At 42.9% G+C, this 26823-nt stretch overlaps 1 protein-coding gene across 10 annotated transcripts in view; it reads right to left on the reverse strand.

Annotated features, from left to right (window-relative positions):
- mast2 (microtubule associated serine/threonine kinase 2) overlaps positions 1 to 26823 on the reverse strand; it is a 153306-nt gene that overhangs the window by 101557 nt on the left and 24926 nt on the right. For 9 of the 10 annotated variants that reach the window (XM_037113414.1, XM_037113413.1, XM_037113416.1 and 6 more), the window contains exons 2-3: positions 18444 to 18594; positions 17586 to 17776 (exon numbers count right to left, since the gene is read on the reverse strand). In XM_037113414.1, coding sequence (XP_036969309.1) covers positions 17586 to 17776; positions 18444 to 18594 — 342 coding nt within the window. The remainder of the gene's footprint in view (positions 1 to 17585; positions 17777 to 18443; positions 18595 to 26823) is intronic. The other variant, XM_037113412.1, reaches the window with a different exon arrangement.

Raw genomic sequence — 26823 nt, forward strand, 5'->3', positions numbered from 1 at the left:
GACAAACACAAGGGCACTGGTGTGTTTACAGAGGAGAGATTACATGTCTGCAACTAAGAAAAAGTTTGATTTCCAGCCTGGTATGACTTCCTCTTGTATCGGTCGCCACAAGTGTCCTTAAAAATATCCAGGTGGTTTGACTCCAACTGTGGTCGGCTGTCTTTGTTCACATGATATACTGTGTTATATCCCGGAGACTGAGCTGTATATATTAAACGTACTGCTATCACAGGGCTGTACTCTACAGCAGCCATGTTGTTTTATTATAAGTAAGACAGAAAGGGAAATGTCTCTCTGTCCTTTTTTCCTCCTCTCCTTCAGCCACACATTTTAAACTCACAGCTTTAAGAGATGAACACTCTAGCTTGTCATTTAAATGTCATCTAAATGCCTTTTATCCAGCAAGAGGCATTTGAATGGCTACTTGCAGATTCAGGACTGTTCCTGGTGTCTGCTGTGTGAGCGAGCCGAAAGCAGAAAGCATTAGCTCACAGTGAGACATGAAAACAACCAGAAATCTCTCCGGAGCAGTTAGATGTGACACAAAGGAAACAAAGGACTGTCAATGTGTAATGAAACCACACGAGTCGAACTCGATGACCCCGTCTCCTCCTGAAGAACTGAACGGGGTCACTCTCCTGTCTGTAAGGTCAAGGGCATAACTCCAAATCACTTCTTAACAGAAGGAAGTCGGTGTTTATCTGGTGACGTCAGCTCACAGCAGAAAACACTGAGGCTCCTGCTGAGAGGACGCTTCAATAACAAACACCAGCAGACGAAACATAAAGGAATATTATCCTCGAGGGAGCCGAGACCTGCAACTCTTGATTTTATATCACCACTGACAAACAAACGGTATCTAAGGTGGATCAGTGAGGTCGGGTAAATACCAAACTCTCTCTGTACGAATTAACTTGTTGTTGAGGATCTTTAACGAGGTGGTCAAACTGTCATTTACACCTCGCTGAGATCTGATCAACATGAGACAGACCACCTGCAGGTAACTACACTGGGTGCATTTACACTTTGAAATTAGATCGATCGATGAGTAATCTGTCGATATTCTGTCAATCCAAAAATTTCCTGTTTGGTAGAAAATGTCAGTAACTAGTTTTAAGAGTCTCCAGTTGTTTGCTTTGTCCCATCTAGGGATGAACATTTCCAATGATATCTTTAATTGATAATCAGCCGCTTTAATAATCAGTTATCAAGTTATAAATTATAGCACATGAAATGTGTTTGATGTTGTTTATTAGAAAACCACAGACAAGATCTATGTTTAATGTAATATTCTGTAGAGTAACAACCCAGAAACACCTGCAACCTCTGCGAAGCCTGAAGTGTTGGTTTGTTGTTAAATTAACATCAGTGATTAAACTTTATGGCCAACAAACACACAGGAAACACCACCAACACACTCAGGCAGGCGTTTCTTCTGATAATTAATACCTCCTGTAGAGATCAATACATTAACAGTGTGATGGATGTCTGGAAACCTAATGCACAGAGGGAAGGAGTGAGACGGAGTGAGACGAAGGAATATGTGAAGAAAGAAGGAGCTGTAACGAGATCGTCTCCTAAACTGACGCGGTCGATCGAGATCACGTATCTGCTGAATCTGAGCGACCTGCCGGTCTGAGTGACTCGCTACAGTCCAGGACTACAACAACAACAACAACGGGTCGACCTGAACAGATGCTGCATGCAAGCTAAGGCAGGATTCATAAGACAAAGAAGAGGAGGAAGAGGAGCGGTGCTGTAACCCTGTTAGTGTGATTGATGCTGGACATTAGGTTTGAGACCAGAGGAGGCCGGTGGGTTGGCTCAGACCTGAAACCATACATCACCACGGTACAGAGCGTCCCTGCCCCGCTCCATTACAGAGGCAATAGCTCACTCTCCTAATTAACGATCATTCATTTGTGTGTGTGTGTGTGTGTGTGTGTGTGTGTGTGTGTGTGTGTGTGTGTGTGTGTGAGAGGGAGAGAGAGGCTCAGGCGGGTGTTAATAAAACTAAGTAAAGCAGGTTTTTCCAAATCAGCCACCGAGCTGCCAATAATCCTCCTCAGCTAATCCTGCATGTGTGTGGACACACAGAGCAAACATTAACCCGAGCGCTCATACACACTGTTAATAATCAATCCAACAACCTGCATGTGTGTTGTGTTTAATGCGAAGTATTAACGCTTTGGTTTACACATATACTATAAACACATTCACTTGGCGAATAATAGTGCAAAATTTCAAATCTTAATGTTGACTGAAAATATTAATTTGGAGCAACTCAAATAATAAAAGGTTACCTTTGTTGAGTCCTGGTTTAACAAACTGAATCAAGGAAGTAATCTGCAGACCAGTGGAGCTCCCTCAGGGCGATTATCAGGGCCGATATTCACCTCTTTTCAAATTATCTGTATCGGTTGCTGATGAATTAATTTAAAAAAGCAACACTCTGGCTCTCAGAGTCCCGCACACAACACCTGAATGGTGTTGATTGGTTAAACATCACAAGTAACGGCCTATCAACACTTAATAATGTGAGTCTGCAAAGCTTCTGGTACCTAAAGTTCATCATACTTGGTGGAGAAGAAGTATAAAGTTGCAAAAAATGGAAATTCTGAAGTACAAGTACACAACTCTTACTTATTCACATTTAATTTGTGGTTATTCTTATTTCTTTTTTGACATTTTGTTGTGGGTAATCCGTCTCCCTGATTATTAATAACTGGTGCTGGTATCGGTCCGGAAAAAACAAAACAGCATCAGTCTGTTCTTAATCTGCAGACTGATGAATGTAACAGTTAACAGCAGCCCAAATATTCAACTATATCTAAAAGTCTACGGTATGTAAAAATGAAGGAGAACACATTTACCTGCTGACTTTCAAGTCATAAATATTGATTTTTTTTCAGGCAAATATCCCAAAACATTGTTGGGACTTTCATTACAGAACGTGAAGAGAACAGCTGAAAGAGCTGCTGATGACTCCAAACCAATCGCCAACAAATAAACAAAAATAATGAGTCCTATTAATAACTTCAACTTCAAGCACAAACACAGGAACACACTCTGCTGTGTTAGTCAACCAGAGGCAGATCAGAGGCTGTGTGTGTGTGTGTGTGTGTGTGTGTGTGTGTGTGTGTGTGTATGTGTGGAACACCCCCCACCACCACCTCATGTGGGGTGGTTGTCACACTCTGCTCGCTCTCTGTAAGACACTGAACACACACACACACTCATCTCAACGTGCAAATGAGAAAACCACACCGCGTTCAAAACACCATTAACCAGAACTCCCAGGGTGTGAGCACACACACACACACACACACACACGCACAAACACACACACAGTCTACAGTTCTGTCTTTAATTCCATGTTATTGTCCATGTTTGTTGTCGCTCTGTCGAACTAGAAAACATTTTTCCACCTCACGCTAAAATAAATCATTAGTATTGTTCCACTAAACTTTCTTTTGTCCGTCAGTCATCAGTCTCACAGGTGTGTTCCTAAGATTTAATCATTTGCCTCCAGTGCTACACAGGTCAGGACTACCTGTAAGTTTCTATACATAGAAAAAGGTGCCAGAGAGTAAAAGGAAGAATGAAAATGTTACCAGTACCTACGTTAAGTCAATCAGGACACACTCTGAACTACATTACATCAGTTTTACATCAAGCTTTATTTATTTATTTTTCGTGAATTTTGTTCATACCTCTACGTACGACAAACTGAGCAAATATGACAACTTCCCTCACATGAGATCAGACTCATTATGTAACTTCATCGACATGTGCGGCTACAATCAAAGGATGCACTGTACGTTGTGTTAACTCTTTTCAGCCGGGCCTGAAAGATAAAACTAGTTCTCACATGATGGAGAAACACACACACTCATGGTTCTCATGGAAATTAAGCCTTTCATTTCCATTAGTTCAGTTCACGGTTTTATTCATTGCGCCGACAAAACACACACAGAAACAAACACACACTCTGACACGCTGAGGCAAAAGCCAATGAAATCGTCTGTAATTACTTCAGACACGTTCCACTTCCTGTTCTGAGTGACAGGAGGAAGTTCTGCCTCACTAGACCTCACTAATCAATCCCTGCACGCAATCAGCCCAGCTGTCAATCAAAGAGTCAGCCACGGTGCCAGGTCCGCTTATCAAAGACAGGCAGAGATACGCGTGTGTGTGTGTGTGTGTGTGTGTGTGTGTGTGTGTGTGTGTCCAATACAGTCTAATAAATAAAACACAAGCCACAAAGAGCAGTCTGAGTGAGTCTGGATTGAAGGACAGGGTTTACGTGTGTGTGAGATCAATAAGAAGTGTGTATATGTGTGTGTGTGTGTGTGTGTGTGTGTGTGTGTGTGTGTGTGTGTGTGTGTGTGTGTGTGTGTGTGTGTGTGTGCGCATGCGTGCGTCCTGCTGTTTGCACTTGTGCACACTCTGAGATTCAATTACCTGGAAAGAAGGCAAAGAAAATAGAAAGATTTGGGCAGAGAGAAAGAAGTTAAAGCAGACAGAAAGGAAAATTAGTTCCTCTGCAGGGCATCAGAACAAACACACGCACACACACACACACACAAACACACACTAACACACTAACACACACACCCTTTGAACAAGTCAAATTCCAGTCACGGACATCATTTTCAGACAGACAAAAGAATTACGTAACAGTGAAAAGTTTGTCCCGGCCGAAACACAAAGCAGCTGATGGAAGATAAACAGCGAGTGACTGTGATTGTTGTGTTGTGAAGCGAACTTCCATTCACAGAACCACAGAGGACTAACTGTTGCCAAGAGAATATGAGAGACATCAACAGAAATACATGCCCAAAAAACCTCTCCAACAAGAATGAGCGATTACAATCCAAAACCTCAGCTGACAGTGAAGAGTCTTTTCATACTCGTGTGGACGACGTCGTCCTGGACCCGAGGCTGCCGTCTCTGACAGTCCCGTCTGTTTAATCGAGCTTGATAAGATCCAGACTCTGTACCAAATGTTAAAAATATAATCTCTACACTTTGGTGGTTCTTCCAGAACGATAAGTCTAATAAGAAACACGTCTCAGTTGTATTATGTATTGAAAACAGATGAGGCCTATTTTTTTATTTGATTACATCAGTTATTTTACTGAGTAACTGCAAGAACATTTATAATGCTGAAATTATTACATATTCCTGAAATATATAACAGGAAGTGAAAAAGCAGCTGATGCGCAACAACAAGCTGAACTGATCGGTCGATTGATGGATCAGTCCATCAATAGTAAATTGAGAGATAATTCAATGATCAATACTCTCAGGGTCAAAATCTTAAATATGGGGATTTGCTGTTTTTATTTTAAATCACATGAAATTGTTGAGCAGCATCAATTAATCGATCAGTCGTTAGTTAGAAGTTATTAGTCATAAAAACTAACTGCCAACTATTTTAATGACTGATTAACCGTTTCAGTTAATGAAGAGTTATTTTGGCTGCGTCAAAAAAAAAAAAAAAGCTCATCACAGTTTGCAAGTTTCTTTTTGTGTTGTTGTTTTTACATTCTATAGACTAAATGATTAATCAGAATAATAATCGGCGTCTGATATGATAAAAAGTAATAATCATAAGTTCCCTCAATATCTTCAGGCTCTGTTGGATCAACAAAACAAGACTTTGAGAAACTTAACGATGATGCCCTCAGGAGAACACAGGCAACACACTCATCAGACTGAATGTCCTTAAAAAACACACACACACACACACACACACATACTTGTGCGTTAGGGACCAAAGCACAACATTTCTACTGTGCTCCATGTCTGCAGAACTCCAAGGCTCGACTGTGCGATGCACAACAGGAGGTGCACAGCACTGTCATGGATATGTGTATCAAATGAATCTCTGCTCTTGAGGGGTTCTGTTGTGTGAAAACAAACCCTCGTCTCACAATCAACTGGCTATAAAAACGAACCTGAGCCGCTCTGAAATCTTCTGGATACAATGGGAAACATCCTGAAGCAAAACGCAGCCCTGACTCAAACCCACATATGAACCTGGCGGGCTCTCAGATGGCTGTTTGTGTGAACATTGTGTAAATGTGTATGAACATGTGTATTCCCTCTGACAGGGTGCTCTGCTGGAGCAAACAGTGCTGAGACCAAAGCAGAGGCCCGTGGGGATCCAGAGAGCAGAGCCACACTTTATCTCTACTCTGCTTTCATCTGCTGGATGGAAATAAATAAAACCGGCATTACTCCCAAATCTCACATGTTACACACACACACGCAGATTGTTCAGGGTAAACCAAGCTTGCCTCGCTGAACACACTCCCAAAGTTAATCAAAACAAGCAACCGAGGCTCGATAGACAATCGATCCTCACAGGAGGCTCGGAGCTAAAGAGAACAGCAGAGACAGAAACAGGAAGAAAGAGGTGAGCGAATCATCTGACGGACGACCAACACACACACACACACACACACACCTCATGACAGTTACCAAGGTGACAAGGACACTGGGTTTCTGCAAAGTTTATGCGTGGGCATGCGTATCACTATGTGTGTGTGTGTGCTCGTTCAGGATCAGGATCTTTGTAGTGCAGACTGAAGAATCACACTGCTGAACATGCTGGACTGCAGAGAGCAGCAGCCAGTCTGACAGCAGCAGCTGATGAGGCTGCACACCGACCAGGTTTGTGTGTTGATGTGTGTGTGTGTTTGTTTCCAAAAAAAGATGACGTCAGTCTGCGGGTCCAACACTTTTGCCTCAGAGTGAACTGACCAAGTAACAACTGGATGTAATGTGAAGACATTTTGTACACATGCATCATCATGATGATGATGATGAGGGCCATGAGAATTTCAAAATAAAGGCGCATCTTAAAGATGCAGCAGCAATATCGAATCAGTGTTTTCACTTTGCATTGATGCTATTAGACTGCAGTTGACTTCTGCCACACCTTGAGATTAGTATGTAACAGTACGTGCTGCTGGCTGCAGGTGTGTTGGCATGTTACCTAGTTAATAAATTACATTCTATCCATCGTTATATGTCGACATGTTCCCTGTGTGTGGGTCCATAACAGGGATTGTCAGGTTTAGAGAACTTTTACCTCATCCTGCTTCTCAAAGAGCTTTTCCACGCTTTTAGTCGCATCATAACGTATTCAGGCTCGAGGTAACGTTACTGAACCAATTGAATCCCTCACACTCTCTCTTCTCACAGATTTGTTAATGACACTTCAGCGCACAGAAGGAAATTTTTTGTATTACGCATCGGGAGAGTTCAATATCAAACAATCCACAACTGTAGGAAATAGTTAATTCTTTAAATCATTCATTTTGACATCAAGAATATCAAAAACTACTGGAAATCTTTCAAAATAAATTTCTTCATGAACGCACCTTCAGTTCCTCCCTCATGCCCCGCCCCCACACCTTTAAGAACACAAATATAGACGCCACAGCAGTTTGTTTAGATCGTTGTGTTACTGGAGACCATAAATCAGCCATAGTTGTTGCTCCTGGTATTAAACCGAATAATAACGGTTATGATTCTGACCATAATTGTAGACTTCATGCAGATTTTCTTCACACTGCACCCCCTCCCACATTCACTCTCATTTAAATGGATGTCTGAAGTCTTCAGGAGGCAAAAGGGCAGAGCAGGAGGAATAAGTTATTCTTGAGACAGAGAAAAAGAATCTCTCCTTGAGGCACGTCTCTTTCCTCTGCTCTGAAAAAACCAACACGGAGAAGCCTGGAAATAAAACCTCTTTATACCGGCTAATTATTTCAGAGAAATTAGTTGCCTGGAGCCTTCGGCTGATGTTGTGCTTTGTTTTCCCTCTGTGATTTCCAAATGTGCACTGATCGCACGCAGACACTTAATTTTTCATGGTCTCTCCCTAATTGCTGTCTGCACTCAGTCATGCTGGATCTCACCGCAGGAGGTGACTTTTTGCATGAGACCGAGTGTGTGTGCAGGCGTGTGTGTGTGTGTGTGTCTATGTATGTGTGTACTGACAGTTAATTATCCCAATACAGTCAAAATCAAGAGGAAGCAGATGAACCAGTAGACCTGATTCTGCTGTGAGACTTTGTGTGGATGATTGTCACGTGCAGGCAGGAGGTAATTAGCCGAATATAGTCCAAGACGAAAAGAAAAAAAAAAAAAGGAAAACGACGGGAAAATGAACAACCCATCCGACTTCTTCCCATTAGCTGCAAAGTACTGGAACATCAGCAGGGCTGGAAATTGAGTCAGGTTAATATTTTTGCACACACACACACTGAAAAAAACACTTAGATCTATCCATCCATAGCTCCACTTATCCATGCTTGGCTGGAAGGCTAAAAGCCCTGTGCTGCTAATAAGGTGAAACCTGAAGTGTGAAGGAAAGAGAAAACAGGCAGAGCGTTACTACACAAGGCCAGAAGACCGAGTGAGTGATAGAGAATATGAACACTTATGGTGAAAAAGAAACCTTAAAAGACCAGAAAAAGCAAGAAAAGAGATTAGACAATGCCCAAACGCAGATATGTTGGCAGATATGCAGACGAGGGTGGTGGTAATTACAGGTTCGGCGGCGGCTGACCGGCGACCCGAGGGCTCGGCACAGTTGAATATGCTCCTCACATTTTCACCCAATTAAAGTCCGTCACCGTGAGGAGAAATGGTAAAGGTTGCGGCGATGACAAATGAGGAGCGAGGAGCAGCAGATATCGCCCGGGGCTCCAGTTAACAGCACCAGAGCTTAACTCTGCAAAATGGGGAGTGTTTGTTATGAAATCAATGCCCCTGAAACTGGAGTATGAAGCGCTTTTATTATGTGAGACCAGCCGCACGCCTCAATTATTTATTAGCCTATTTAAATCTTGTAATTAAGGAACACATTAGGAGTGAGATCATAAAAAAGAAAATAGGACTTTATAGCTGCTACAAGTCTGCAAGTTAGTTTGCTGAAAGTAGTTTCAAAGTGAAAGTAATTTCCAGTAAATTTCCCCAGAAGAACTTCTGGTTCTGGCAGCTGATCAGTGTGACCTCTGCACACATCGAAATTTAGTCAGAAACCCAAAATGTCACGTCATTTTTCTCTGTCTTTTCATCTCTGACTACAGCCACCTAAATCCAGACTATCAGGGTCAGCTGAAGAAAGGACGTGTCTGACATTTGATTCCAGCTTCAGGCGCTCAGCTTGACATTTTCTGATGTTCAGGACAAATTTGACCACTAATAGTAAAAGTTTAGGGCCGGGCAGTATATTAGAGCCAGGCTGATGTATCGGTTAGACAATATTATGGGGTGTTATCAGAATTTTTTTGTATACGGGTGTCTCAGGCTGATACCGATACACCTGTATCGGTATCAGCCTGAGACACAAAAATCAAGACACCCGTATACAAAAATCAAGAATCAAGCTGAGGTCTAGTTGAAAGTTCTGGCATTAAAAACACTGCTGGCCCTACTCATAACAAACACCAACCTAGTAAACCTGTGTAAAAAGTGTTTTTGTCTTGAATTTACATTTGAAAAGACATAAACATACATACATGGAGCTGGTACTGGTCCCCTGTTAAGTTAAGAGGCAATAAACCTGTAAACTTGTGAAAGCAGTTAAAGATATGCAAGAGAAAGTATGAAAATGACGACTTTCCCATCCTTCCTCTGACAGCCGAGACAAGGCTGTTCACCTCCAGCTCTCGTCTCACCCGTCTCCCCCCCCCCCCTCTCATCTCCTCTACCTCCTGTGTGAGTTTTGTTATTACACTCCGGCCTGACTTATTTATTCTGTCCATCACAGCGCTGCTCTTTTCCCCTCCGTCCCTCCTCCTGCAGAATATTTTCCATCTCATAACAGGACGCTCGGCTGGAGTTGTCGAATCTCTTGTCTGCTGAGGCGTGAGATGTACGATGGGAAGTCAGACCTGTAACCCTCCTGAATCCCTCTCTGCCCTTCACATTTGACAGGCAAAACAAAACTCTGCTCACATTAAGGAAACATTTCTGCAGCAGGGAGACTTCACTCTTTTCATTATCATTGATGAGTCTTTGATTGAACTTCAGTCAAATTCAGACACATTTTAAGGTTCATAAATTAAATATTAGAGCTGTAAATCTCGTGACTTTGATGTCATGAAGTCAGATTAGTTAGAACTCACTGAATTACTGTGAGTAGAAGACACCGCAGACCTTTAACAACCAGTGGGAAACTGTGCTGAATGTTCAAAGAGAGCTGCTGTCTGAAGTGAAGTTGTTCATTACTGGAACTATTCTCTTCTTTTCTACTGTGCAGTCCAGGTTCAAACAGGGACACTGCAGTCGAGCAGACTCATCTCTCACCCGGACCTCCGTTACCGCTCGCCTGCCGGCTCGACTCTGTACTTCCTCCCACCAGCACATCGAGTGACTGCTCTTGTGCTAAAGCTGCTTCCTCTCAACTTAAAGAGGATCAGGAGATGAAAGCAGAGTGAAGCGAAGACGCGATGATAGAGTCAGAATGGGGATGAAGGAAATGGGAGCAAAATAAAGAGAAAATTCAAATAAAAAGAAGACAGGCAAAGAGAAGGTGAAAAGGAGAGGAAGCTCAGCTGCAACACAGACCAATCAACAACAGGTTTCAAATCTGAGTGGAAAACGCCCCAACGAACCGTCTCATAACTGAGGGAAATGCAAAGAGCTTCTCGGTGATACAGATGAATACATTCATCAAACAGTCTCTCAGAGTGTCCTCCTGAGTGTGAAGGACAAAGTACACTTTGGTATTTTCATATATACACAGCACATTTGTTTCTATGTATGCTGATGTGGTGACTGCAGTGTACTGTCTCATCTATTTATTTAGTAGGACAAACCGTTGATGACTTTTTAAAATCTGAATTTCAACTGTCATGAGCAACAAAAACTAGATTCCTATTTGCCTCAACTGTAGCGCTGAAACGATTCATCGACAAGTCAATAACTATTAACTAACTATTTTGATAATCAGCCTCTTAAACAAGAAGATTTGACTTTTTTTTTACATTCTGTAGACAAAAAACATCAATGAATCATGAAGCTAATGAAAATAATAAATTAGCTGCAGCTCTGCTCTATTGGATAGAGGTGGAGAGTGATAACAGATATCTTAGACCAAAGACAAACAAATCTGCAGACAGAAAATAAGCTGAAGCTGTTTGTGTAGAAAAAAGTGAAGAGTTTGCTGTTCAAACATGTCAATACATCAGATTTATTCGAACTGACTGATGGAGCATGTGAGGCTATCAACAAAGAGATGTGGAAGAGAGCGGAAAGAATAAAATAATAAAAAATCTGCAGGATGTAAAGTAAATGTGTGTTTGTGCACCTGTCCTACATGTATGTGTGTATCTATATATACACACACTATAGGTGGGTGATGAGAGGAGGAGGGAGTGTATGTCCTGCTGCTTCTCAGCAGGTGAAGTCAGAACAGGAACATTTTTCCTCCTTTGCCTATGAATCATGCTCATGACAAGGACAACTGACAGCCTGCGGCAAGATGAAGAGGTGTGTGTAGTGTGTGTGTGTGTCTGTGTGAGTGTCTGTGTGAGTCAAGTGATTGTGAAAAGAAGCAGGAGAGACATCATGTAGATATGCATGGAAGAGAGATAAGCTGTGTGAGACACACAATCACACACACCCTGCTCTTTGTGTTCACCTTCTCCTGCGAGAGAGTCCAACCTTCAACATGAGTCATCGCCACAGTGTCGGCTCTTCTGCTGCCAGGAAAAATCTTGCAGTCAGAAAGAAAATAACATGTTTACTGGCTACGTTTGGCCCGTTTGTTTCAGAGAGAACAAAGTGTCTTTGCACTGCAGCTACTAGAGATGATTTGATTTCTTAACTGTAAGCATCAGTTTTTACTGCATGTAACAAAAAAAACACCAGGAGTCAACGGTGATGCGTCTTCAAATAGAGATATTGCACGATACTTATCGTTTCCAATGGATTGTTAACTGACATCAACACACCCCGACACAGTAGGTGGCAGTGTGCGCCTTGTGATCTTTTTGTGAGCTGTCAATCAGCACAAAGAAGAACAAGAAGAAAAGGCGCACTGTTGTCGTGCTTATGACATGAGTAGAGAAGCACAGTGCAGACTGGAGAATAAAGCCCGAGCGATCCATCAGTTGGCTGATATTTGCCGATCACAGATATATTGATATCAGCTTATATGTTGCCTGATGAACACTGATAAGAAACAATGAAACTGTAATATCCCGCCTCAGTTTGACCGCCACATTTAAGGTATTATTTCCCAAATATTGTGATTTTTTACTTCAAAATATCTGTTTTGACATCGGCCCCAAAAGAAGGAAGTGACAATGAGACTGAGGTTTGCAACACATGTTCCACAACAAATCTTATTAGAGCTGTGGAATATTAAATCATCCGCAGTCTTTCTCACTCTCTAAGTGAGCAAGACCTTCCAAATGACTTCTATGTGACCTGAGCAAAGACACTGTTTAAAAATGTCCAAAGTTAGGTGAAGTCAAGGCCTGGACTGGGTCTGACCAAAATCTGGGTTTAAAACAAGTAATCTGTTTCTCTTTCCATTTTCAGCCACATACTGTCACACACACACTCCTTATGTTCACCCATCTGATTTCTGTGCACAGAACTCCATCCAGTTTGTTTCCATCCTGTTAAAAAAATGTTCTGATATCAAAGCCTGACGAGCTTCTGAACCAGCCGCCTCTGTGACTGTCTATTATTCAACATGTTCTCATGTATAATTAAACGGCAGCTACGTCAGCCTGTTCGCCCACAGCTCCGACACACCACCGTGGATGATGAGGTCACGGAGGCCGAGGCCTGACGTCTGCAGACGGCAGGTCTGAACCCTGCTCAGTTTATTCCAGGCTCGATTTATCCTCTTGTCTGCACTGATGAACGTGTTTGCAGAGAACACTTTGTCTCATGTTTCTCAGATGAAATCAGCCGAAGTGTTGAACAATATACAGTGCCTTAAAGGAGCAGTCTGTAGATGTGGTGAAGAAATGTTAATGAGCACAGAAAGATCTTCATCGGCTGATTACCAAATTAAATAAACAAACTCTCTCTGTTTTCACGGCTGAATAAACTGATTGATCAAACTGACCTTAAAGAACAACACAGTTTATACTGCTGTGCTTTGTTTATATGTGGCGGACCCTGCCACCTCTTTAGCTTCAAACAGTGCTGTGGGACCTTATTTTCCTCTGAGAACAGCTTGTTTATTCACACATGGATAGTTTGTATTATTACCTCATTCATATTGTATTACAGAGTGCTACTTTAATCAGTGAGTTAAGTTTGAAAGAGCCATGCTAGCTATCCCCCCTGCCTTCAGTCTTTATGCTAAGCTATGCTAAATGACATGAATTTTTTTTTATTTCACATTCATGCAACATGTCATTCTAAATGAAACACGTGTTCAAAACCAACAGTTGACAAAAGCTGAATATAAAAACAAAATTAAGGAAAGCTATTCATCCACTTTGCTTTGATGTGGTAATTTATTTCAACTGTAAAAATAAAGAGAAAAGGTTAGAATATAAAGATTTCATTATCTGTGCCACATAAAATACATACCATAAAAAAGATCTGGTTTACGGAGACGCTACATGATTTACATAAGGTAGAAACGATTGAACTATCAGGTTAATGTAAAAACTCAGTTTAAAGCAGCTGGTGCTCTCTGAGTCTACAGACAGGAGGTGTGGATAAAACCCCACAGAAACAGTGAATGAAAGAGGGTCATTCTGAGTGCTAAGTAAACAGATACACAAGGTGAGGGCTTGTTTTGTTCACCTGAGCCTGGCTCTGAGCTCTTTGTTTCTGACTCCTGTGTGTGTTTCTTCCTCCCAGCGTTTAATAATGAGCTGTCTGAAAGAAAAAAACTCGAGCACGAGCTGCAACAATACAGCAGCACTCTCCTTTCATCTTCAGAAGGGTATCCCCCCTGTCCAGCAAACTACTTCATTTCTTTTCCCCTCCAAAACAAATGCTAATGCTATGCTAATCTGATTGTGTGTTATTGCAAAGCTTCACCTCCTCAGCTGCTCCGTGAAAGAAAGAGAACGGAGCTCTCAAAGACACTCCGGAAGAAAAGGATCATTTTATTTCTTTGACAAAAACTGTGTGTGTGGGTCCATATTCTGTATGAGCATTCAGGGTAACACACACACACACACACACACACACACACACACACACACACACACACACACACACCACCTGGAGGGGCTACCAGTTAGTATTCAGTTGTTTGCCTGCGAACACACACATGCACTTAAACAGAAGTGTGTCACAGAGAGCGAGGAAAGCAGGAGCGAGCAGACCCTCGTCCATTAGTCAAGAGGTAAACACCATCTGGACGTCCAACACACGCAAACACACACACACACACACACACACACTCCATTCATTTCACTTAATAACACACACACACACACAAATGTACAGAGACACATTAACAACACAGGTGCTAACAAATAAACACAGACAGACCCGGAGGGAGGACGTTTTCTGTCCATTAACATCCCCGGTGTCTCTGCACACGCTAATCCACCACACAGAGGGAATAAATTCTCTAACACTAATCCTCTTTCTGCTGCCGCATTAAAGAGAATTTATAAGTGATGTCATGTCAGCTGGGGACAGGTAACTATATCTCCATTTACTGTTCAGCACTGTATAAGCACAAGAACTGTTTCACATTTTAAATTCTGTCTGACAACAGATACAGAAGTATCTGCTGCCGTACCACCGGACTACAGAGCAGCTTCTTCCCCATCCTCTGCACTACAGTACATAACACAGTTTATTTTAATGACACGTCGTTTATTTATTAGTCTCTATAATTTCTGTCATTTCTAAAATGATAAAACAAATAAATCATTTATATAATGGGATTGAATGCAACATTCCAGCCATAAATTCAACCTCAATCAACTTAATAATATTTAGTTTTTGTCGACACTACCACAGAACACCATCACTATCACCCAACTAATACACATTCATACACCCAAATGTATTTCATTCGTCATCATGAACACACCAGGGAAACAGCAGGGAACAGCAGAAAGCAGCAGGTCAAACGTCATCACACTACATCCAGAAGACTTGCTCTGAAAAGCCAGGATCAGTCAACTTTCTGGATTAGACACATCGTTTTTCTGGAGCTGATGATGGAAGTTGCGAAGGAGCGACACGTCTCTGTTACCAGTTACACAGATTTACACCGACATGGGAGCCAGTCTCTCTTTCTCACTCAGCACTGGCTGACCAGAGACAGATGGAAAAGCATTAACAAGCCGCCATCCTTGTACTTGAAAGCGTGTCAAAGCATCGAACTGGAGAACGGGGAAAAAAATTAGCGTGTCCGCCAAAGGTGTCTGTTTTCATCACAGCCGATCAGAGCCGGAGCGACAAACACCTGCGACCGCTGCAGAGTCATTTGACGCAGATGTGAATGCAGATTGAACCCAGTGAAGAAAAGAAAGAAAAGAAAACAGATTGTAGGAAAATAAACAAAATACAATACTGTGTTTCTGAGAATATCACACAAGAAGGTTGGAAGAGGAGCAGTTGGTGAAAACATGACCAGTGAGCCAGAGGGGCTCAGGTGGTCTTCATAAACCCTAATGCAAGTCAATACAAACCACGAGATGGAGCTTTAAGCCCTGCAATATAAAAACTCTGACAGGCGTGACCGTGAGGAGCAACACCGCAGTGAAAGATGACGTGCATGAGCTGCTGTTTACTAAGAAACAGAGTGAGAGTACGAGAGTGAAACAGGGTCACAGGGACAGAGAGAAACAGTGTGAGGAGAGGAGAGACTCTGCCAAGAAAAAGGAAAACATTAATAAGCTTGCCCTTGAGAAATATAATAACCTGCGATTATTTGCTCGACTGGAATAACTCTGCAGATCACATTTTCCGTTTTAAACCCAGGCTGCAATTTCCTGCTGGCTGCATCCAGTGAGAGAGAGCCAGAGGGAGGAAGAAAAAAAGATGATTATGAAGTCTTTCAAAGCAGCCAAAATAAACGATTCATTTTAGCCTAATGGATTCTCGTCCAGCTAACACTCGCCGCAGACGGTGGTCCTCTAACCAGCCTGACCACAGACACTCTGACAGAGACGGATCGTTCTCCCTGACACTGGATCTACACACTGCCGAGATCTGTTTAACACGTTACTCATTTTTATGAGCTGAACAGGCTGGAAGACGGCAGGAACGCAGCCAGAGTCGCCACCAGGAACATTTCAAAGTATGTGACATCAGTTGTGGTTATCAGACAGAGGCAGCACACACAGTTACCATATAACACAACATGAGACAAAGATATGATTCTGTTCTTCACATTACACTCTGACGCCATCTGCTGGTGGCTTTGTACTGAAACTGTGTCAGGAGATGGAGATCAAGGTTGTAAGTATGTCTTATCATCTGTAGAATACCTTTTATCACATAATACTGATTCTTGTGTGTGTGACTGGACTTTTGTTTTGATCATTTATATACAGGCTTGTAATATTTAACAGGTCTTAGCCAATACTTGTATTTTTTCCAGGATACATTAGCCTGCTCAGATCTACCATCAGTTGTCAAGCAAGGTTGCACTTAACATGTTCAGGTAATCTGTCTTATTTAAAAGCAGATTATTTTCCTCATTTTGACTGCATGTATGTCCACAGGCTTTCATGTATAAGAATTATACGATTAAAAAAGATCAAATTCTGTCCTGTGTTGTTGTTTTTTGCAACTCTGAGGAAAATAATAACAGTTCAGCGACACAAACAGCAACACCACTTGGAAATGTGACTGGTGAAAAGCTGTCTGTTGCCATTTTAAATGTAAAAACAGTTTAAATCTCTTCTGTGAATTCAGAGAGAAAGAAGTAATCACCTCCACAACCAGCAGGGGTCAGAGTACTGGCACAGAAACACACAGCGACCTGCACTCCCACTGCAGAGCTGCATTCATCCAGACATCAGGTCAGATGTGGTGCACTGTGCTGCATCTTGACCCATCACACACACACACACACACACACACACACACACACACACACACACACACACACACACACACACACACACAGTACAAAGTACACACTGCATGCACACACACTGTCACTTCTGCTTCATTTGCTCCTCTCAGCAGAGAGCAAACAAGTGTTTCCAAGGATGTTAAGTGCCTGTGTGTGTGTGCCTGTGTGTGTGTGAGTGTGTGTGTGTGTGTGAGTGTGTGTGTGTGTGTGGCTGTAAAACACTGAGTCATCCTCAGTCTGCCTCTCTGCATTCAGCTGGCAGAGTTCCAGACAGACAGGATCCATATGGAGCCAGACTGACTCGCTGTGACTCTGCGAATACTGACGACCTCCTTTACATTTTTAAAGGACCAGAAGCTCATTCAGGACTGAGTTCTGTCAGATCCTGCAGAACACAGTCGCTCTTAAAGAAGGGTGATGTCAGCAGGGTCTGAACTATTATTTTTACAGGGGAATCTTTACTCTACTTTTTAAATAAATGAAAATAAAATCATCTTTGTGTGTCATGTGTGTATTTGTTTTGTGTACTGACCAGTCCGGTGAGGGACGGAGCCGACTGTCCCAAGGCCTGGCTCCTCATACGGACCAGGTTGTTCACCTCCCCTCCTCCTGCCGACATTCCTCCTGCGGCCCCGAGTCCTCCAAATCCTCCAGAGGGCCCCGGCCAGGCCAGCTGACTCACCCCGGCATGCAGACTGCTGGACAGAGGCAGCAGCTGCTTACCTGTGAGGAGCAGACGACGCAGAGATAAACTCACCTCAAACCAACCCACCTGGCTTATCAGTCACCCCGTTCTGTTCACACTGGACCTGAGTCCACTGAGGACCGGTCTGTGCTGTAATTCATAGTGCGGACCTGATTACGATATTAATGTTCTCCAACCCTGAATAACTGGATGAGATTCAAAATGGCTCAAATTCAATCACAGCTCACATTAATCATGACGACTGCAGCTGTCAAAGTCCTAATCTCAGAAGACGAAAGAAACACAGAGAACAAACCAGCTTTTGTGAAAAACTAACAGAAATGTCTGAGCTGCTGTTTGACGTGAGATTGAGGGCTCGGCATTAACGCTCGCCCGGGGCACGTAAACTCAGTCTGACCGGGCAACTGAAAAATAAATGGGATGTCTGAGGCAACGTAGGGACAAGCCCTGGGATTTAAGCCATCACATGACCTCTGTCTGGTGAAATATGGCAGCTCATCCGTGGTTGAATTGTCACTTTACAGATTACAGACGTGGCAGATTGGCACAGGATTAGGGACACAAGTGATCACGAACGACAGGATGACCTCAGGTAACACCGGGCCAACTAACATCTCACACCACAAAACCTTTTCAACTCCAGAGCTTTTGACAGAGCCATGCGTATGCATGTAAGTGTGTTACCGGTCATGGCCATGCTGCTGCGTCGGGCCCAGCTTTCATCCTGACTCAGCTGTCGGTGCAGTTTGGACTTGGTGGCAGCGGTGGCTGCAGGTGACAGGTCGGGGTTACTCAGCTTCCTGAAGAGGAGAGGAGGAGGAGCCGCAAACTCCTTCTGGAACAACGAGGAGAGAAGAGAACAAGAGGAATCATTAGACTTCTGTTAACAAATGATCCCTCATAAAGGTCACAGACAGACGCGCAGACAACAGACTTTCGGACGGGTCACTAAACTACTCGACTACCCCCAGAGATTCAGTCCAGGAAAATATAAACCGAACCCACAGCAAGGGACAACTGTAGTCCAACAATAACAGAGTTCCTCGTTTACTTTTAATGTAGAAATTAAAATGAAACCTTCTTGTTATGGTCAAATATATTTGCTGTCTCTGCAGCCTGTGTGAACCTGAAACTGAGATACACTTCCCCACCGAATGTGACAAATGTTAACAACATGTCAGAGATGCACATTTCATAAAATTACTACAAATATATGTATTTAATAACAGACACTAAAGAAAAAGCACCAGTCCTACTAGGAGAGGCCTCATAGAGCTCAAAGTTAATTTTAGGGTGTTTCTTTTATATAATGCGTTCATTCGCTGTAGTATGATCATCTGAAAACTGTTATAGTTTTCTAACAAATATTTAGCTGTTCAATGTCTAAACGTTTGCTTTTCAAATATGGAAAGTGTTATTCAATGCCAAAATGTCACTGAAATCAAAACATTAAAAAAAAAACAGAAAAATGAAACTGTATATAATAAGAAATGCTTTATCTCTGAAAAACTAAATAAGCAGAGGAGCAGTCAGACAGTGTGGGGTCCCTGTGAGAGAGTGAGTGGGCTGAGGGCCAAAATAAAACTATAAAACACAACGCTAACCACTTGCCGACACCACGTCTGCCTCCTGCAGAGGCTGCAACACACAAACACACGTCTGAACAGAACCCACACGTGAACACACCTGTTTTCCTCAGGAGCAGTTAACAGCGCGAGAGGCTCTCTGTCATTAACCGACACTTTGAGCCGTGTTAACAAAAATGTTGTCGGCACGCAGCTGCAGGACGAGCGGAGAGTCGGGTTTATAATCCAGTTAGTCAGAGAAATAAAGGAAAAGTTCCTCTGGACTTCCTCAATACCCTCGAGCTGAGAAAACACACACACACACACACACACTGTGTGTGGGATTCTCATTCAAAACCATTTTGGAAACATCTGCTGTTGCCATGGAGACAAAGTCTGCCTGGGCTCATATCCTCTCCCTCTCTCGCCGGTGGACCAGCCCTGACGAGACTTTTCCAGAAACATCTGGACAACCCACGTTGTAAAACACACACACACACACACACACACACACACACACACACACACACACACACACACACACACACACACACACACACACACATTTTACAGTCATGGTTAATTGTTTGGTCTAGCAAATGTCAAAAACGGGTTAAACTCAAAATTGTGACAGTTTTTGTCCCAACAACAGTCCAAAACCTTAAGACTCTTCAATTTCTGTCATGAATGACAAAGACAAGCAGCAAATTCTCACATTTTTGCTTGAAAAATGACTGAAACGATTACTTGATTATTAAAAACGTCTTTCGAGTGATTAAACAATTAATAAAGCATTTTAATGAGCTGCTGTTTTTGGAGGTATTCTGGCTTCCTCCAACAACCTCCACCCTCATGTTGTTTACCAGAGCAGAGCACACATCTCCACCGGTCCAACGTCACACTGATGTTGATGTACTGTGTTAATCTGTATTGACAGCTTGAGATGCTACAGCCGTGTGTGTGCAGCTAATGATGGTGCAGCACGTCTCTGGGGGGTGAAGCTCAGCGTGGCTGGTGACATGAGCGATGCAGCACACTGAATATATTTGAATCCATCATCACAGCCGGTCAGTCTGCTGCAGCTCCACACTTCACCAGCAGGGGGCAGATAAGACAGGAACCCACTGAGTGCTGATCTGACCTTCCTCCACACACGGAAAATGAAAAGTGTGTATGCGTGTGTGTGTGTGTGTCTCTCTCTCTCTCTCTCTCTCTCTCAGTGGTGACAGCTGGGACACATCACACACACACACACACACACACTGTCCGCATGACAAGACTTTTCTTAGCGCTGACAATGTGAAGTTAACACTCCTACATTACATTTCAACCCCTGCTCATGATGCTCATCAGACACAAATCCACATGCAAACATCTTCCAGCTCTACAAAAGCAGAGAAGAAGACACACATGTAAAACATATATCTATTGACTGTGTGTGTGTGTTCAGCTCCACCAGAGGAGGAGAGAGTAAACACACACACACACACACACACACACACACACACACACACACACACACACACACACACACACACACACACACACACACACACACACACACACACCTGTGACAGATGGTTTTGAGATATAAACTCTACAACAGCTCCACAGAACTGATAACAGCTGATACACACTGCAGTAAAACATCTACCTGGATGTTCAGGCTAATCCACTGAAGTGTCACCAATTAAGATCCTGTGTAATGAATCATCATCAGTAAATAAGTCCTGATCCTTTTAATCTCCTTCTTTGTTTACTGTGACCTACAGCGCCCCGGATGACCAGCTCCACTGATCCACTGACACCGTTTGTTAAAAACAGTGATTCTAACCATGCTGACTAACTTTTAACATCTCTACGACTTCAAAGTTTTGTCCAGTCGTCCACACAGCTTCATATCCCACCAGGTCACGTCTGCCTGATACTGTTGACTTGTTCAGATTGTGTTTATTTAAGAAACTTTCCTTGATTTTTATGCTTCCGTCGTGGGAGAGAAGGCTTCGTAGTACAATGACTTTCTATTTAATCCATTTCAGTTGTACTTATTGTTGAGATTTCAGACTTTGTTGTGCTGTAGATCCCATCAGATCAATGCAATTTTGGTTCGTTCCAGTCAAAAATCGACAGCCCAGAGACCGAAATTTGTATCTGGAGCGGTTGGTGGAACCACGAGCATCGTCTACAACGGCTGCGATCAGCTACAGCAGCCGTGTCTTAGTAACTAATCTTGAGATTGCATCTGGGAATGATTGAACATTTAATTCTCACATTTCAGAGGCTTGAAGGGCGACATTTTGGGGCAGTCAACTGTCTACAGATCTACTAATAAATATGCTGTTCTGTGCTGTTTCATCTTCTTGCTGACAGAAGCTAATTAACATGAACTTTGTGAGCTGGTTGGATATTCATGTCCATCTCTGGCTCACACTGTAATGATTCCCACGGCATGAGATGAAAATGAGAACACTGTGATATAACCAGTTACTGCAGTGTAATTATGACTTGTGGCAGTGACACACACGCTCTCTCCACACCCTGTGTATATGTCACATAGTGTCACAGCATAGTGCAACATTACATCAAAGCTTCATGTGGTCACGAGCGTCGCTCACAACACCCTGCTGTGGTACTGTGTGTGGCCACAGGTTCAGCAGGTCAGTGCAGCTCGGCTTCGTCTACATACAAGACGACTTCCTTCTTTGAATGAGCGCTGGATGGGAAGTGTAGATTACTGTGAAGCTTTTACTGACACAGCTACTGTATACGATTACAAATGGGGCAGACACATATTGACTACACACCGGCCCTCCTCAAGGTCAAAACTGTTGTAATTCTAATCAGATCACTGAACAGATAAAACAGACCGGACTGCTTTAAAGGATCAGTTCACCCAAAGCTGGAAAATCCAGTCACCATCTCCTCCCTCCCATGCTGATGGAAAGTCAGGCGAGGTTTTGTTATCCACAAAACATTTCTGTAGCGTCACAGGAAAAGAAGCCTTGCAGAATTCCCCTAAACAACTGAAGTAACTGGGGGAAAAACAACTTTAATAAAAATAAACAAAGTTAAAATGGTTCCATACAGCTCATCCGGAGTCATCCATGTGTACAGAAGTCCTGAGGTCCAAAATTATTGTTAATCCCTCCCTTGATCACCGGTCGAGCTTGTGCACCCAACTTTTACCCTAGCAGCTACAGAGAGCTTCACAAAAGGCATAAAAAACACCTTTTAAAAAATAAATCAGAGTCTTTTCTGGGCTTCTGGAGACTTGGATTACAGCGGACGAGCTGTATGCATTTATCTTATTTTATTTTTTTGGTCCCCAGCTACTTCAGTTGTTTAGGAAAATGTTTTAACGCTGTTTTGCTGTGAAGCTCCAGAAATGTTTTGTCTTTTATCTTTCCATCGGTGGTAAGGAGATAATGACTCAGTTTTCATTTTTGGTGGAACTGCTTCAAAAACAAGGAAGGCTATAAAGTGAACAACAGTGTTTAAAAGAACATCTGGAGTGAAATAATCCAGCAGCTTTTCAACTGAACCAGATGATGATGGTCTCTCAGATGAGCACCCAGCGGAGAGTTACAGAAATTCAGTTTATGATCCACCTCCCCTCCACAAGAGGAGATTATGTGAAAGGATTTGTTACAGTGACATACATCAACGAGAAGAAATCTGACAAAACATTCGACTAATGGATAGAACAGCATGTAAACATACGATGTATATGTTCTGTTCTCTGACACAAAGGGAAGTAAAACCAGGATTTCATCATCTTCGTCTTTTCATTTCCTTCTCTTTCCCAGCTTCCCTCTGGACTCGTGTTCCTGCTGAATCACATTTGGGCTGACATTCATCTTTCGTCATATCCCGCCGAGAGCCGCGTCGCACTTTAATGTAACACGCATCTACGATCTATCACATCTGTCACCTCGTCGGGCTGAAACCGAGCTCCCAGCTGAGCGTCTCTCCCACAACAACACAGAGACGATGCAGTTAGTGGACGCAGATCTCACGAGTGGCTGCAGTTGAAGTTCTACCACCGACAGTGCAGACAGACAGACAGACAGACAGACAGACAGACAGGTAGTGGACAGACAGACAGGTGTGCTGGTCAGCAGAGCAGCTTAGCCGTTCTCTGACTGTTCTTTGACTGCAGCTCAGGCCCACACAGCAAAAAAAAAAAAAATGGCTCAATCAATCTTGTGTATTGTTTTTCTGGCAGCAGAAGAGGCCAAACGATCCAGAATGTGATTTAAAAACTCTCTTGGCTCCACAGCGTGTTGACTGATGATTCAATGAGCTGGCGGCTGAAGAAGTGCTGCAAAATTACCTCATTGGCTTGCGAGTGAATTTTAATGCAGTGGAAGCGAAAGCGCAGGGAGGTGGATGTGGAGACATTACACAGCAGAGAGCATCGCGAGGAATGAAGGATGACACAGTCAGCTTGTTGTTTTTGTGAGCAAACAGCCACATGGGCCGTTGTTTTGCTTTTTACAGCATCTCGGTGTGTGGCGGTGCAGGCTGACCACCAGCGAAGACGAGTGTTACCTCAGCAGCAGAACGGACCGCAGTGGAAAACACATTTTAACATTCAGCAATTTACAGCATTTTTCTCTTCAGTTTTGGTCACTGCAAACATTTTTTAAGCTGTCATTACAAATAGAGGAATCTGTTATCAGTTTAACAGCTCCATGCTCTGTGAATACCAAACTTGATGAGGCCTTAGAAGTACCGAGGACCTGAAATAAATAAAGGTAGATCTTTTTATGAAGTATTACTGATATCTCAACGGGCTATAAAAAACGGTACAGAGATCTAGGACTGTTGCAGCGTCGCTCAAATTAAGTTTGACAAGGTGGAAACATTCAGGCTATCAGGCAATCTGAGGTTGTAAACAAGCGTCCAGTTCAGCCATAAATATTTGGAAGAGGCAACGAGAGAGAAAATTATTCCAAAAACTGCCCGTAAGTATTTACAAACGTTGCACAACTGTCCTCTCTGTGCTGTTGTGTGCTCACACTTCAGGTGCTCACTTCAGCTTGACCTCCAGAGAAAGCGGCTTAGATACATTCTTAATAAATTTCAGTCAATTAACTAGACATCACCCAGATTACAGTATATACTAATGCTGATGTTCAACATGTTGTTAAATTCCTACTTTCCAGACAGCCGGTGGCTTCATTTAATGCCAGGACATGCTCAGATATGTTGGAGACTTGTACTTTAAGCAAGCACAGCAATATTTTGCTGTTTGTCTTCTGGGTTTAATTTCCTAGCGGCACAGGTCTTACGCAGTGATTTGTGACTCCCAGGAGACGACTAGATTGGTCTGTTTATGTTGTCTATGTGTCAAATATAATTTGCATGCTGGTGACAGCAGGTTCTCCTCTGGAAATCATCATCACTTTTTCCTTCGGGCCTCTTCAGCTGTGTCTAACATGTGAACCGTCTCCCAGCGTCAGCACACTAAAGGTACATCACGTACTTCTAACACTGTTTACCTCAGAGTGTCTCAGCTGAATGCTGCAGAATAACATTCCACACAAATGTTCTCTACGGAGGTCCAAGTCTGCGTCTGCCTGGTTCTGATGCTGTTTGGCCTCCAGCTACTGAGCTGGTTGGTGTTTCCTGTCAACACAGTGACAAGCAGACAGCACATGCACAGTACAACATGTACCTAAAGCTTCATCACTGATTTTAAACATTTCCATGAATACAGTGATGTCACTGTAACAAATACTGTGGCACGTTTATTCAGCAAAACTAAAAGCCGTAGTTATAAACTCTCCAAAGGAAACGGGTCGGGAGTTTTAAACAATCAGTGACGTTTATCTGCTGTTCCTCGTTAATGTACAGATACGCATATGGTTTCTGGTTATGTCAGTAATAATGTCCTCATTAAGGACGGATTTCTCCCCTCATCCCACATGTTATTGATCAGGATGACACTTTTTATGACCCGTTCCGCCTGTCAATTCAGGCTGTTTCTACCACTGCAAGCCTCTCAGAGGCTAAACAACAATGACTCCTCATGCTGCTTTTGTACCTTTAGACGGGTGGAGGAATTCTTCTATACCATGGAAGGAGGAAGGAGCTGTAATACATCTTGTCTTGACATAAGCAGTCGTTAAAGATCTCTGCTAAAATAATATCTTAAAACCTTCAACTATATGATCAAAATATCAAATGTAAAGCTTGACACTTATTATTCTATGCAATGGACACATTTTTTGCTAATTTACTGTTGGTAACAGAGAGTTATGAAATCTGGCACGCAGCCGTGAAAAGAGATGTTTGAAGAAAGTCTGAAATGAAGAGACTGAAGCAGAAACAAGTCTGAACTCGACCCTGGAGTTTGGAGTTGTGCGTGCGTTGTCTGTGTGCGAGTGTGTGTGTCGTTGTTGGAGGTGAACAGGTTAACACAGTCAGCCTCGTGTTGCCTGGTGAACTGAAGGATCTCAGGCTGTTACATCATGAGATTGATCACATGTGTGTCTGAGCAGGATCACATTGCATCATAGGTGCTTCCTGTCTGTTAGTGGGGGGAACGGAGCTGGAGCGCTGCGTCACAGCTCGGCTTGAGTGTGTGTGTGAATATATGGACGGTAATCAGAGCTGATACAAGTGCTGATGTGTTCCAGCTGTGTTCAAGCTGGAACAAAGTGCTCAGGGGGGAAAAAAAGGAGGGAGAAATACAACAGAGGGAGAAAATGTAAGGAAAGGAAGTAGAAAAGTGGTGCGAGTGACTGATGTGAATGATGGAGGGAGATTCAGGGAATGTGGGGAGGAGTATGAAGTGTGCCAGGATAAATTCTGTCTATCCTCAGCTGTGGTTTGTGGAAAAGTGCTTGTCCACACGCGAAAGAAAGAATCCTGAAAACAAAAGTCCAGACAACAATCCGCAATGCCCCAAATGACAGCAGGGAGAACAACATGATTCCATGAGCTCAAATCAAAAGACTCAGTGGTAAGAAAAAAAAAAGAAAAGAAAAAACTCATTCTTGCCCTGACGTGAAACACAACTGGGAGGAATGTTATTGTGATATTTTGTGTTTCCATAAAACAACCACAGGTCAGAACTGAGTCCATGCAGTGAAACACATGCTGCATTACTGACGCGATGCCGAGCCTGTCTGCTCCAACATAAGCAGCCATTTCTTCTTAATGACTCTTTAAGTGGACTAAGTGTTCCTTCAAATTCCTCCGAAAACATATAAATGATCTCCACACTCGCACCGCTTCCTCCTGCTGCTCCCTGTTCTACAATAAAACGTGTCCGAGGTTTCAGATGATAGATGGATGATTCTTTCTTTCAGTAGTGATTCGGATCTGAAACCAGTGCTGGAGGCAGAGTTATGGTTTCAGTGTTCAGTGTTGTTCCCGGTGAGATCAGTATCTCTGCAGAGGAACAGCCTGTTACGGTTAATCAGTTACAGCACAGCATCCTCTCTGCCTCTCAGCGCCGTCGTTAATAGCAACCGTACCGACACAGTAAC

This window comes from Acanthopagrus latus, chromosome 11 (genome assembly GCF_904848185.1).
Source record: "Acanthopagrus latus isolate v.2019 chromosome 11, fAcaLat1.1, whole genome shotgun sequence".
Classification (NCBI taxonomy): domain Eukaryota; kingdom Metazoa; phylum Chordata; class Actinopteri; order Spariformes; family Sparidae; genus Acanthopagrus; species Acanthopagrus latus.